Source organism: Leucopleurus acutus (genome assembly GCF_964270905.1).
Source record: "Leucopleurus acutus genome assembly, chromosome: 16".
Lineage (NCBI taxonomy): Eukaryota > Metazoa > Chordata > Mammalia > Artiodactyla > Delphinidae > Leucopleurus > Leucopleurus acutus.
In genome coordinates, this window is record NC_139158.1 from 19,279,876 (window position 1) to 19,294,600 (window position 14,725).

A 14,725-nucleotide genomic window follows, 5' to 3' on the forward strand; every position below is an offset into this window, starting at 1 on the left:
TTTTTTTTTTTGCGGTACGCGGGCCTCTTACTGCTGTGGCCTCTCCCGTTGCGGAGCACAGGCTCCGGACGCGCAGGCTCAGCGGCCATGGCTCACGGGCCCAGCCGCTCCGCTGCATGTGGGATCTTCCCGGACCGGGGCACGAACCCGTGTCCCCTGCATCGGCAGGCAGACTCTCAACCACTGCGCCACCAGGGAAGCCCTCTTTTTTTAATTGAATGAAGGATTCTTTAAATTCTATATTGCTTTACAATTTTCAAAAGTTTCACACAAATGATTTCATATAATCCCATAATAACTCTCCTTTTTTTTTTCCCTACTCCTATCTTGCACCTTCCCCCTTCCCTCTCCCCACTGGTACATTCCCTATATCTGTGAGTCCACTTCTTTTACGTTTTATTCACTAGTTTGTTGTATTTTTTAGATTCCACACATAAATGACATCACATAGGATTTGTCTTTCTCTCTGGCTTATTTCACTCAGCATAATGCCCTCCAGCAGGGGGTGACTTTAAAACACAAAGCAGAGCGTGTCATCCTGGCTGAAGCTCTCCAGTGCCTTCCATGCAGACCTCCCACCACGCACCCTGCCTGGCCTGGCCACGTGGTCTGGCCGGGCCGCCTGTGAGCCCAGCTCTTCCCCTGCCCCCTCACTCACTTCAGCCTCGCTGGTCTGCACTCTGCCCCTCAGTGCACTAACCTTATTCCCTCTTTAGAGCTTCCACACGTGTTCTCTTACAGAACGTTCTGTCCCACGTCTTCACATGGTTCCTTCTTTTTTATTTTATCGGGGTAAGAACACAACATGAGATCTACCCTCTTAAATATTTGTGTATAGTATCCAGTACTGTACTCTTAAGTGTACGATACAGTATTGTGCTATAGGCCCAATGATGTAAAGCTACCTGACATAATTGAAACCTTATACCTATTGAATACCAGCTCTCCATCACTCCCCATCTCTACTGTATACCCCCAGCCCCTGGCAGCTCCCATTCCACTCCCTGATTCTAAGAGTGTGACTATTTTAGATGCTTCATGTAAGTGGAATCGTGCAGTATTTGTCCTTCTGTGACTGGCTTATTTCACTTAGTATAATGTCTTTAAGGTTTGTCCATGTTGTTATATATATGACAGAATTTCCTTCCTTTTTAAGGCTAAATAATATTCCATTTTATATATACACCACATTTTTTTAATCCAGTCATCTGTCAATGGGCATATAGGTTGTTTCCATGTCTTGGCTATTGTGAATAATGATGCTTCAGTGACCATGGATGTGCACATAATCTCTTCAGGATCCTGATTTCAGTTCTTTTGGATAAATACCCAGAAATGGGATTCCTGAATCAATATGGTAGTTCTATTTTTAATTTTTTTTAAGAGCCTCCATACTGTTTTCCGTAATGGCTGTACCAATTTACATTCCCACGAATAGCGTATGGGAGTTCCAGTTTCTCCGTATTCTCACCAGCACTTGCTGTCTTTTTTTTTATATTAGCCATTCTAGCAGATGTGAGGTAACATGTCGTTTTGGGGTTTGATTTGCGTTTTCCTGGTGGTTAGTGATGTTGAGCACCTTTTTATATGCCTGATGGCCATTTTTATGTCATCTTTAGAGAAATGTCTTTTCAAGTCTTTAGTCCATTTTATTTTATTTATTTATTTATTTTTGGCTGTGTTGGGTCTTCGTTGCTGCACGCGGGCTTTCTCTAGTCGTGGTGAGCAGGGGCCACTCTTTGTTGTGGTGTGAGGCCTTCTCACTGCGGTGGCTTCTCTTGTTGTGGAGCACGGGCTCTAGGCACACAGGCTTCAGTAGTTGTGGGACGTGTGCTCAGTAGTTGTGGCTCACGGGCTCTAGGGCACAGGCTCAGTAGTTGTGGCGCACGCACTTAGCTGTTACGTGGCATGTGGCATCTTCCTGGACCAGGGCTCGAACCCGTGTCCCCTGCATTGGCAGGTGGATTCTTAACCAGTGCACCACCAGGGAAGTCCCTTTAGGCCATTTTAAAATCAGGTTGTTCGTGAGACTTCCCTGGTGGTCCAGTGGCTAAAGACTCTGTGCTCCCAATGCAGGGGGCCTGGGTTCAATCCCTGGTCAGGGAACTAGATCCCACATGCCACAACTAAGACTTTGCTTGTCTCAACTAAAGATCCCGCATGCCACAACGAAGATCTCGCGTGCAGCAATGAAGATCCCTGTGTGCCGCAACTAAGATCCAGTGCAGCCAAATAAATAAATAATTTTTTTAATTTCTTTTTTTTTTAATCAGGTTATTCATTTCTTTGCTATTGAGCTATAGGAGTTCTGTATATATTTTGGAAATTAACACCTTGTCAGATACATGGTTTGAAAATATTTTCTCCCGTTCTGTAGGTTGCCTTTTCATTCTGTCGTTTCCTTTGTTGATTGTACCAAAGCTTATTAGTTTGATGTAATCCCACACATCTATTTTTGTTTTGTTGCCTGTGCTTTTGGGGTCATATCCATGAAATCACTGCCAACACAAATGTTGTGAAGCTTCCCCCTGTGTTTTCTTCAAGGAGTTTTAGAGTTTCAGGTCCTATGTTTAATCCATTTTGAGTTGACTTTTGTGTATTGTGTAAGGTAAGGGTCCAGTTTCATTCTTTTGCATGTGGATATCCAGTTTTCCCGGCATCATTTGTTGAAGAAACTATCCTTTCCCCATTGTGTATTCTTGGTACCCTGTCGAAGATCAATTGACTGTATAGGCATGGATTTATTTCTGTTCACTCTATTCTGCTCCACACATGGTTCCTCCATCATTCAGGTCTCAGCTCAAAGAGTACTTCCCTGGTGAGCCCTCCTTGACCACCCAGTCTGAACTGATGACCACCTGCCAACCCCACCACTCACATAACTTATTCTCTGTCACGTCACTCTATTTCTCTCAGAGCCTCTTCCTCCATCTGGAATTTTTAAATTTGTTTTTTAGCGTATTGCCAGTCTCCCCTAGTAGCTCTTAGAGAGCTGGGATTTTACCCGTCTCATGCACTGCAGTATTCCTAGCCCTTGTCCTGTGCCTGTCACAGAGAGGGCACTCAAATATGTGTGGTCTGAGAGCTCCAAGTGCCTCTTAGATCTAGAACAACTTGGGATGATTTAGCTGTCCCCCACCATCTGGGACATTTGGCAATGTCCGGAGACGTTTTTGGTTGTCACAGGCAGGGAGGGGAGTGGTATTGGCATCTAGTGGGTAGAGGCCCGGGATGCTGGTAAACATCCTACAATGTGCAGGACAGCCCCCAGCAACAAAGAACTATCTAGCCCAACATGTCAGTACTGCTGAGGTTGAGAAACTCTGGTCTAGAAAGGGACATGATTTACTGAAAATGCTTCTAAAGCCAGTTAAGTTCCATGTGAACCATGGTGCCCTGTCTTAACTCCCAACTGTATTTATTGGAGGATGGATAATCTTCAATATGAAATGACATATATATTTTAAAATTTTTTGAATTTTATGTAATTTTAGACTTAAAGTTGCAAAGATAGTGTAGAGAATGCGCATATAGTCTTCACTGAGCTTCTCTTAATTTTACTATCTCACAGAACAACTACTGAAATCAGGAAATTAACACTGATACAATATTATTAGCTAAACTTCAGGCTTTGACCAGATTTCTGAGTTTTTCCAGTAAAGTTTTCTTTCTGTCCCAGTATCAATCCAGAATCCCATGTTGCATTTTCTTTTAAGATGTGCAATACAATGTGATGACTTAATATATGTATACATTGTGAAATAATTACCACAGTCAAGTTAGGGGGTTAATATCCAACATATATAAGAAACTCATACAATTCAATAGCAAAAAAACAGATAACCCAATTGAAAAATGGGCAAAGGATAGATTTCTGAGTCCATACCACTTTAATATCTCCTCTGTAACCAGGACTGGGGAAATAGAATAAATAACAGTTTTGCTATTGGAAAATCTTAAGAAGGCTTTCCTCTGAGCCACCACCACCTTCATCTGTATCCCAACTGGTGCTCAAGGGAAATTAGGTCTTTTCTACCTGGATTCCAGGTAGAGCCCCTGCTTCCAGGTTGAGGTTCCTTTGTAGCCCCATTCGGAGTCTTTCCTGCTTCCTTTTTCCTGCAATCGTAGATCTCAGTTTGATCCTTTGTGTGCCGTCCCCCACCCTGGCTCAGCCTCCCAGCACCTTCATGGTGGCCTTAGACAAGGCCTGCCTTGCTCCCAGCCTGGCCTCCACGATGGACGTGGCCAATGTGGGACTTGAGCCTTATCACGCTACTCTCATGCTTCCTCTTCTAATTCCCTCTGCTCCCTTAAATGTCAAGAATGATCTTTTATCCAATATGAATTTATAATTAATATTGCTTAGAACAGAGAGCTAGAAACTTTTCTTTTCAAGTTGTTTATGATAACCAGAGTGCGGCTAATATTCCAGATTCCTTTGTCAGCTGGTTGGTTGTTTCTGTGGGAAAAGGTCTTCCCAGTTCTGGGATCAGAAGTTCTAGGCCAATAGAGTAGACTTTATACTCCTTTCATTCTTGAATCCTGGCCCCTATGAGCAGGAAGCCAGGCAGTGCAGGAAGGAGGAAGAGGGAAAAAAGAGTCCAAGGAGTCCACAGGACATGGTGTGAGCCTCTGTTCTGCTCCGTACTGGCTGTGTGACCTTTTACAAACACTTGACCTCTCTGAGCCTTGGTTTTCTGCACCGTGAAATGGATATAACAATGCCTGTTTTGCGGTGTGCTTGTGAGACTTAAATGAGACAGTCTATGTAAAGGGCCCAACTTGGTGCTGGTCATGTTAGGTGAGTGATACATGTTCATTTCTTCCCTTCGTTTCCCTCTCCCTTCCTTAGGCGATTAGTAAGATCTCAGCAGAACTTGAAATATGCTAAAGTCTCTCCTTTCCACCCAACCTCTCAGCCCAAAACCAGTCTCCAGACTTGTTTTTTCTACCTACCTTACCATCCTCAGTACCAAATTCCCACCTGCCAGTGGTGCTGATCTCAGCTGGTGTGGGGGGGAGACTGATGTGATTCAGCTCTCCTTAGAGCTGAATCTAAGGCGATCGTCCGGATCTGTACTTTTATCTAGAATATATCTATTAGCACAAGTGATTCTGGAATTCATAGAATTTCTGTTATTAAAAAAAATCAAGTCCTCTAGGAGAAGATGGCTTAGAGCAAGGGGCCCACGGTCTGTACAGGCAGACCAGTCGTGCTTAGGGGTCCCCCCCGCCACCACAGCTTAGCTGCTCTTGCTTCTCTGTGTCTCTTCTCATGAGAGAAGGTCGCTGTCAAGTAGGCTTTGAGCAGAGACTCCATGTAGGCGGAGTGGCCTCCATTAACTGAGTTTTCTAATTATTCAACTTTTAAAATGACAGGTCTGTAAAGACCTATATGTGTATAATGTACTTTTAAAAAAATAACCTTTTTATTTTGGAATAATTTTAGATTTACGGGAAAGTTGCAAAGATAGTCTGGAGTTCTCGTATACCCCTGACCCACTTTCCTCTGTTAACATCTTACATCACCACAGTACATTTATCACGGCTAAGAAACCAACGTTGGTACATTAGTACTAACCAAACTCATTTTGTTCAAACGTCACCGGTTTTTCCTCTAACAGCCGTCTTCCAACCCCTGCAGGCTCCCACCCAGAAGAGCACAGGGCATTTAGTCATCACGTCTCCTTACTCTCCTCTGGCCTGTGACGGTTTCTCCATCTTCCCTTGTTTTCTCACGGCCTTGACAGTTCTAGGGAGTACTCGCATTTTAAAGACAGTCTCTCAATTTGCGTTTGTCAGAGGCTTTTTTCATGGTTAGACTAAGACTGTGGGTTTGGGGGAGGAGGACCATGGTGGCGAGGTGCGGCCAGCTGGTGTGGTATTGGGAGTGGGCGTGGGTGCTGATCTCAGCTGGCTTACACCAGCCTCGGTGCCCTGGCCCGGGGGGCGTTGGCCATCACCGTGCTGCTCTTCCTGAGAGGTGTTTCTCCTTCGTGCAGCTGTTAAAAAACCTGCTCCAGCACCCCCGAAACCTGGAAACCCGCCTCCTGGCCATCCCGGGGGCCAGAGTTCTCCAGGAGCATCTCAGCATCCACCCAGCCTGTCACCAAAGCCGTCCACCCGAAGCCCTTCTCCCCCAACGCAGCCGCCCGGCCAGGCCCCAGGCCAGCCCTGCGCCACCTCGCAGCTCTCCGCACCCCGGAGATACTCCAGCAGCCTGCCTCCGATCCAAGCCCCCAACCACCCGCCGCCGCAGCCCCCCACGCAGGCCACACCGCCGCCAGCGCTCACCAAGCCAGGCAGCCAGGGCCCACCGGCCCCCGGGGCCCTGCCCGGTGAGCCCGGACTCGAGCAGTCCTCCCACACCCCTCCCCAGACGCCGACGCCCCCCAGCACTCCGCCCCTAGGAAAACAGAACCCCGGCCAGGTGGTGAGTAACCCCGAGACCGCACAGCCACACGCTGGAACCTTGCCGAGACCGAGACCAGTACCAAAGCCGAGGAACCGGCCCAGCGTGCCCCCACCCCCTCATCCTCCTGGCGCCCACCCCGCCGGGGATGGCAGCCTCAGCATCGCAGCTCCCACCTCCTCCAAAATAGTCACGGGTAAGTGGGAAGTGGGTTCAGACATTTCCCCCTGTCCACTCTACCTGGCTTTTTACTGCTCCCCCTCATTTAGGCTTTCGTTTATATCAGGGGTTGGCAAACTACCACGCAGGCCAGATCTGGCCCTCAGCTTGTTTTTATGAATAAAGTTTTATTGAAACACAACTACGCCCAGTTGTTGACATATTCTTTCTGGCTTTCGTGCTAAAACAGCAGAGTTGTGTAGTCCTTTCAGAGGTCGTATACTTCCAGAGCCTTCAAAGTTACTACCTCGCCCTTGAAGTTTGCCAACCCCTGATGTATAGGTTCACTATGTGTTTAAGAGCCATCTACATTTACATTTTTCTAGGTATAATGACCTAGTAACCCAGGTGGAAGGTATTGTACAACTTGAGCATGACATCCATTTCTTAGTGAATCCCTCATTAAAATGCTTATTTTCCTTTTAAGAGTAAAAATATTCACAGAAAGTGAAGCATTTCAGGTATAATCTTAAAAAATGTGATTTGTGCCAAATTGGATGCTCTGGGAAGGGAGATTTGGGACACAATCATATGAGAGTGCCAGCCTCTAGTGGCAAAGGACAGAAGCATCAATATTTCCTCATAATTCCATGGAAATCTGTTTTGGGTATTGGTGGTTGTACAGATTTTACCTACCTAATGGGGTATTTTTTTTATAGACAGTCTAGAACATGACCATTTTCTTTAATTATGATTCTTTTAAAAATTTCTGTCCCACATGCTCTAATTTACTATTTGATTTAAGGATGGGATGGATAGATTTTTTTTTTTAGTGTGTTTTCTTAAAATGGTAATTAGGAACTTTGAATCATATCTTAGAACAGCCTAGTTTTAAATTTTCCTAAGTGGAGCCAGTTTTAGAGAAGTAGCCGAAATATACCTCTGGGCCCTCCAAGCGTCCTGAATGACAATCTCTGCTGAAAATGAGCAAAGGATACACCCCACACTGGTACCCTAAGTGATGAGGGGTAACCGACTAGTCTTTCTTTGGATAACTTTTTTTTTTTTCCAGGAATATAATGCATGATTTGTGTGTGTTATAAATTGTTAACTTTTTTCTGATGATGCTTGCTTTTATGTTTAAAAAAACAAAGCCACATTGGTTTGTTTGTTTCCCAATAGATGCCCTTCCTAGCGCCCTCACAGGTGGGGAAGGTTTCCAGGACTAAGGTCTGTAACCCCCCCAAGCAGCTTCCTGCAGCTCCAAATGCTCCTGCTTAGCGGTGTTTTGCATACATGCTTTTGACTTTGTGCTCAGGAGCAGCCATCTGACCCCCTGCCATCCATTCTCTAGACATCACTTTTGTTTTTATCAGAAGCACTTTGAGCTGCAAATGCTTCGAATTCAAGAGGTAGATGTCAGTAGATTGCAAGCCCGATTTCAAGCCGCTCAGATAAGATACTAAGAAATGTCTCCTTTCTTTTTGGTAAGCCTTTCACAAGCATTCTGCTCTTTTCAGCGTGATTTCCCTCTCATTGATTGGCTCATCAGCATCACCCAAAGAGGTCTCTGGTGCAGTTAGCACGGAAAATTGCGTCCCTTGTGTCTTGAGCTTTAAGTTTTAATTTTACCTCTTAAGTGCAAGTTAACTGCATGGAGCTTCTTAATTTGGTGTTTGAATTTCTCAGGACCCCCCCCCCCCAAAAAAAAGCTTCCTCCAAAGATCCCACACTAAATTTCTTTGCATTCTGGCATGCTTACGTTTTTGCTTTCTTAAACCATATGAGCTTTTTGAAAGGTCCTGTGAGGCTCATCTGAATCTTGCCTTTAGGTCCACACTTAGACGGAATAAGGCTCTCGTTACTGCTCTAATCAGCTGATCTGAGCCTTAAGCCTTCAGTGGACTACTTAGCCGGCGTTTCCACATCTTTGGTCTAGGAAGACTTTCTATAGACACCAGAAGGGGAAAACAAGAATGCGATCTTTACAACACAGAGGAGGGCACAGAGGCGTGATTCCGCCTTCCTGACTCCTAGGTGATGAACCCAAAAGTCTGTGGTTGCCCAGTTGGGTGTGAAAATCACAGAGTGAAGTGACTAAACCCTAATTAAGGCTGAGCCTTTTAACACTTCAATACTTGTGACACATCAGAATTTTATTCCCAGATCTTCCCTTTTATTTAGATGAAAGACTACAGACCAGAATTATGTCTACTCTTTAATACCATGTTTACCTGGGGTGTATTTATTTCAGAAGCTTATTTTATTGATCTGGTATAACACTGCAGTGCTCTGTACTTTGACAATTGTCAGATAAGTGAAATTTGATATTATAAATACTTTTCCTTAGGATATTAGCTAAATATTTTAAAACCAATCTGCACTTCGAATTCTCCTAACTCAAGAAATTACAGGTCACCACCATTATCTTTGTATTACAGAATTAATTTTTAATTTCTTAAAATCCCCCGGATTGCCATTAGGAGTACACAAAAGGCCAGCGTTTAGAATTTATGAATATGCTCGTGTTGTTCATGCTGCTCTTAGGCAATCTTGGATATAGCCATTGGGTATTTCAAGAAGAAAAAAATGTAACTTCCCTAGACAGGTAGTCCTTTATTGTGACATCATGTTTTCACTTGGAAAGCTCTAGACAGACAAATTCCTGAGAACAGGTTATTCATTCAGAGCATTTAATCTTAAACATTGAATTAAGGCCTGGGGATTAAGAGAGACTCTTGGGGGCGATTACTGCTGCTAAACAGGTCGGACAGCCAGTTTGTGGCAGCTCAGCACCAGCACCAGAGAAAGGAGGGATTCTGCTGTCATTCTGAATCTCTTCCTAATTTGTTACTCTAGAAAGCAGTAGGAAAAAGAAAGGAAGAAAGAAAGAAAAAGAAAGCAGTAGGAGTTTAGCTTTGCAGGGAAAAGAGTTTGCATCTTGCTGTTTTTAAAGTAATAGATTTTAGCCAAGAGTGTTCTAATGTAACATTTTATTAAATAATTTAGATGTATGACCTGCCATATTCAGTAGGAACTGAAATTGGAATATTTAATGGTAAGGAAAAGGCACCTGATTGGCCAAAGCATTTTGCTACTTGATGATCATATTTGCGCACTAATGCCTGCTATTAACCGGTCACTCTAACCCTGCCTGCTTGCACCCCTACTAATAGTGCATGTGCTAAAGGAGGCTGGCTTTGTTCATGCTTGCTGCCAAGTACTCTGCATACTAAGTGTGTTCACAGACATGCAACACGTCATCGCCAGGCTGGCCTTGTTACCTCTTTAACTTCTAGTCTTTTCTGTACTGGGCAGGCTTGAGGGGTAGTGGAAAGAGCACACACTAGAATCAGACAAGCCTGAATTAAAATGTCAGCTCACTGTGTGTAACAATGGCACGGCACAACCTGGCTGATCTGTAAAATGGTGACATTTGTGAGAATAACCTTCAAAGGGATTACAGTAGATAAAATAAGAAAAGCATCGTGCGGTTCTTAATATGCAGGGGGTCTAAATAAATGGTAGCTATTTATTATCATTTTTATGGAGGAAAAAAAAGATAATACAGAGTTAGGTATTAGATTCGTATGTCACCATTTTAAAAACTCATGCCGGGACACAGACGCAGGAGGTCTGGAGCCAGGCATCCATATTTTGATCCTGATGTGCCCCTTGGTGGTGGGTTAAAAGACAGTGCTCTGGAGTAGAAAATGTTCTTGATTTAGTGAGGCTGAGATTAATTTAGTGAGTCATTTGTCCACTGTATGGTGGTAGAACGAGTCACAATAGTGGTCATCAGACACTTGGGACTTTGTTGGTTCTCATAGCCTTTGCTTTTTAAAATTAAACTCCTTTTATATCATGGAAGTAATGCTTTTTTTTTTTTTTTTTGGTGCACGGGCCTCTCACTGTTGTGGCCTCTCCCGTTGCGGAGCACAGGCTCCGGACGCGCAGGCTCAGTGGCCATGGCTCACAGGCCCAGCCGCTCCGCGGCATGTGGGATCTTCCCGGACCGGGGCACGAACCCGTGTCCCCTGCATCGGCAGGTGGACTCTCAACCACTGCGCCACCAGGGAAGCCCAGTAATGCATTTTTAAAAATAAGTATGATACTAAAACAAATTGGGGAATTAGAAACAATAAGAAATCACCCTTCCATAACTGAAAAAGTCCACCATTCATATTTTATTTTTTCCTTCTAGTTTTTTTTTTCTAAAAGGCAAGGGGATGCACAATCATAATTATTTGGCATATACAGATTTTGATTTTGCGGTTTTATTTTACTTTACATCACATGTTCTTTCCCACGTTACAATGTAGTTTTTCAGTGACTGCATAATATTTCATTAAGCAGATGTATTATTGCTCGTAGTTGGACATTTAAGTGGCTTCTGCTTCTACTTGCACTTTACTTTTAATAAGTAGATGTCAGAATCATGTCAATATAAACATCCAGTGAGCCTGGAACAGAATCTCTCCTTTGACTGAAATAATAAAAAGTTGACTCAGTCTCCCAGAGATGAGTCAGCCTCTCACAGCCCTAGAAACCTGATGAGGACTGCAAGGAAGTCATTCCCTCAGACTGTAGTTTAGAGAAGGATTTAATGATCGGGCGGGGGCTGATTCACCCTGCAGCCGTGCCTGAAATGTTTGATTTCAGCGAGGCATTTGGACCTCTTACCTGTCCAAGTGGCTATCAGAATAACCTTGGCCTTTCCGGAGGGGAGGTTTACAACCTAAAAGCACATATTCAAAATTGCTGGACCATACTCTAAATTGTAGAATGCCAGTTCCCACCCTCACAGGGTCCACTCCTGGATAAAGATACTCAAAAAAGGAGGGAACCAGGCTGCATTCGTCAGAGCCGCAGAGCAGTGGTGAACCACATGGCATTCTGCCTGTGAGCGGAGGCTGTGACCTGGGCCTCTGCTTTCTTGTTTTTATTTTTGGTTTTTTTTTCCTCTTTTAATCTAATATCTTTCATATGAACTTAGCTCCAAGCAATATGCTCAAAGACCAGCCCTTCTTGGAATGCATATAATGAAAAATGAGGCCTTGTGTAAATCTATAGCCAGCAGGGTTTAGAGGTGTTTAAAAAAATATGGAAGTGCTCCTGCAGGCACTTTCTAAAATAACCTTTATCTCCTTTGTACTAAGATGAAGCAGAGTGTTTAAGACTCAAGCCGTCATCTGCTTAGGCACTGTCTTCCCTCCCAGGCCGCTCACCCAAGGGCATACGTCCTCCTGGGGGTGGGGTGGCGGGGGAGACGCCCTCTGCAGATTAAGAACCGGGCTCCAGAGCCCAGCCAGTGTGGCTCTGCTCCTCCTTCCAGTGCCGGCTGTGTTGGAGGGTTGAGCCTCCCAGAGGCTCCCCTGCTTGTTGGTTTTACAAATGTAAGACCTGCATTGTCTGAAATGACATCCAGCACCCGAACTCTTCGACACCTTGGCGCCTTCATAAATCTAGACGTTTCTCTGGGCTGTGGTGTGTAGGAAACCTCGACAGATGGGCCTTCCGACCCAGGAGTCACTGAGAGTAAAGGGGCGCCCCAGGAAGTAAGTGGATCTCGCAGCTCAGAGCTGTGGGCACGTGTCGGATCAGGAACCAGTCTCAAAGCAGTGAGCCTCCCAGGGTGCACCTGCATTTGCCAGCGCTGTCTGTGTGGGTGAGGAGAAGGTGAAACAGAAGTACTGCCGAAAGCAGCTCCCAGCAAGGGCAGACACGGCGTACCTACACCACAGCAAGTGCAGAAAAGCAGCTCTTAGGCATAACAGGGAGACCCCAGCACACCCACCTCCCACTCTCCCTCCCTCCGTGCTCCCTACAGGACTAGCCCTAACCTGGCACAGTGAAACTACCACAAATCTGAACGTCTCCCTTCTCTCTTCCACCAGCCCTAAAATCCCTAACAAGGCTCATCATTTGCTAGAACTCACATCTACCAGAGAAACAAATTCTTCAAGACAGAAGGGCCTGTCTCCCCCACTTGGCTGTAGGCTTCATTAAATCTGTGTCTGGCTTGTTCACTGTTGTGTCCTCACCGGTAGAATGTGGGAGGTGCTCAGTAAGTATTTGTTTATGAATGAGGGAATCTGAGGCTCACCGTCTCACTAGGAAGAGGGCTGTGATTGGTTAAGGTGTCTGGTGAGCATGGGAGCGAGGGATGATGGCTTGAGGACCGTGTATTTACTGTCTTGCCGAAGGAGTTCCAGCCAACATAATAAGACGTGAAAAAGGAACTGGAGTTATATAAGTATTGGGTTGGCCAAAAAGTTCGTTTGGGTTTTTCCATGTTACAGAACCCGAACGAACTTTTTGGCCAGCCCGATATTAGAAATAGATGAGAAAATTAATATTTGTAGGAGATTTGGTGCTACACTCCAGTGATTGTTCCCCCCTCCCACCCCAGGGACATTTGGCAGTGTCTGGAGACATCTTTTGTCGTCACACTGTGGGAAAGAGAGCTTGTGCCATCGGCATCTAGTGGGTTGAGGGCAGGGATGCTGCCAAACATCCCACAGTGCACAAGACAGCCCCACAGCCCAGAGGGATCCGGCCCCAAGTGTCACTAGTGCCAAGGTTGAGGGCATAGCATTAATAACAGGAGGACACTCACCAACCTCGGAGGAGGGAACTTTTCCCAGTGAAGCTCAGCTATTCCTGCAGCCCAGATGCTGTCAGGAGGTTTCAGTTAATGTGTTAGAGACATTGGTAGGAATAAGGTTTCCTCTCCTCAATCAGCAAGCAAACCCTTCCAGGGTTGCATCTCTGAGGACTGCCGTGCGCTCACAGAAAGGACCACCAGAGCCAGGAGGTGGGGCTGTGCCACGTGGCTGGCTGCCCCTGGGGTATCAAAGGTTTGACTCAACTTCTCAGGGCTGATGGTGCCTCTAGTAAGGGAGTGTGCGTGCATGGGCTGACTCTCAAACTTTCCAGCTTCTCCTCTCCTCGGGTGGCCTCTGGGGTGTTACCACGCATTGATACCATGTCTCCTCGTGTTTTTGTCCAGACGCCAATTCTAGGGTTTCAGAACCGCTTCGCAGCATCTTTCCTGAAACGCATTCAGACTCAGCCAGCAAAGACCTGCCCGGCCGCATTCTGTTGGATATGGACAATGATACAGAAAGTACCGCCCTGTGAAGAAAGCCACCCCCTGCCCTTGACCCCTTCCACCCTGGCGAGTGGAGCAGGGGCAGGCAATCGTTCATCTTTGCAGACCAAACAGCGAGAAGCTTTCAGTGGAGGGAGAAAGAAGGCCTCATCATGCAGGACATGGCCTTCTCACAGCCTGAGGAGAGAGCCGAGGCTGACACTTAAAGCTGAATGACCTGTGTCTTGAAGAAGTTGGCTTTCTTTACATGGGAAAGAATCATGCCAAAAAAAAAAAAATTTTTTTTTAAAGAAAGAAAAAAATAGAAATACCTACAGTGGAAAGAGTATCATTGCCGAGGCATGTGTAGGAAGCATTTGTCACCGCTATTAACGCAGGCAGCGCCATCGGCAATTTGGAATGAATAAAAAGCAACGCGTTAACTATCTATTTAATAAAGTACATCCATTACGCAAGTCACCTGCTTCCTGCTACTTGGGCTTTCGTTCTTATATATCACAAGGGAGGTTCCTCTTCTTCGGACGTGCTGCAGAATCATTTTGTATGAAGTATGGTCTGTGTCTACCCAACTGCCTCAGAACCACAAGCATTGGTGGTGACTGCTGGATCCGTCACCTCAGCAAACTGGATTGCCTTGGCCTCGTTGGATTGCCAGAACGTAGACGGAAATGTACTGTTCTCTTTTTTTTAAACAATGTAATTGCTACTTGATAAGGAGCGAACATTATTCTAGTTTCATGTTTAATTTGAATTAAATATATCCTGTGGTTTATATGAAAACTTCATCATTCTTAGAGGCAAAGCTGTGGCTTGTGTGTGCGCATGTTGTCACTTAACTACGTAGAATTGGGGATGGGACGTCTGGGGTCTAGCTGTGAATGTAGAAGTTTGAAAGAGTGGCGGGCAAGGTCACAGCAGTGAGACCAGCCACCAGGTGACCCAGAGACTGCCCGGACTGGCTGTCTCTTAGCGAATGTTCCATGGGCTGGGCTCTTCCTTTGCTCTCACCAGTCCTGACACCCTTTCTGGTCCGGAGACAC

At 45.4% G+C, this 14,725-nt stretch overlaps 1 protein-coding gene across 2 annotated transcripts in view; it reads left to right on the plus strand.

Moving 5' to 3' along the window:
* Positions 1–14,457, plus strand: part of ARHGAP17 (Rho GTPase activating protein 17) — an 89,361-nt gene extending 74,904 nt beyond the window's left edge. For both annotated transcript variants that reach the window (XM_082857514.1, XM_082857515.1), the window contains 2 exons: positions 6,003–6,608; positions 13,584–14,457. In XM_082857514.1, the coding sequence (XP_082713640.1) occupies positions 6,003–6,608; positions 13,584–13,714 (737 nt within the window). In that variant the 3' untranslated portion in view covers positions 13,715–14,457. The remainder of the gene's footprint in view (positions 1–6,002; positions 6,609–13,583) is intronic.
* The last annotated feature ends 268 nt before the right edge of the window (positions 14,458–14,725 follow it).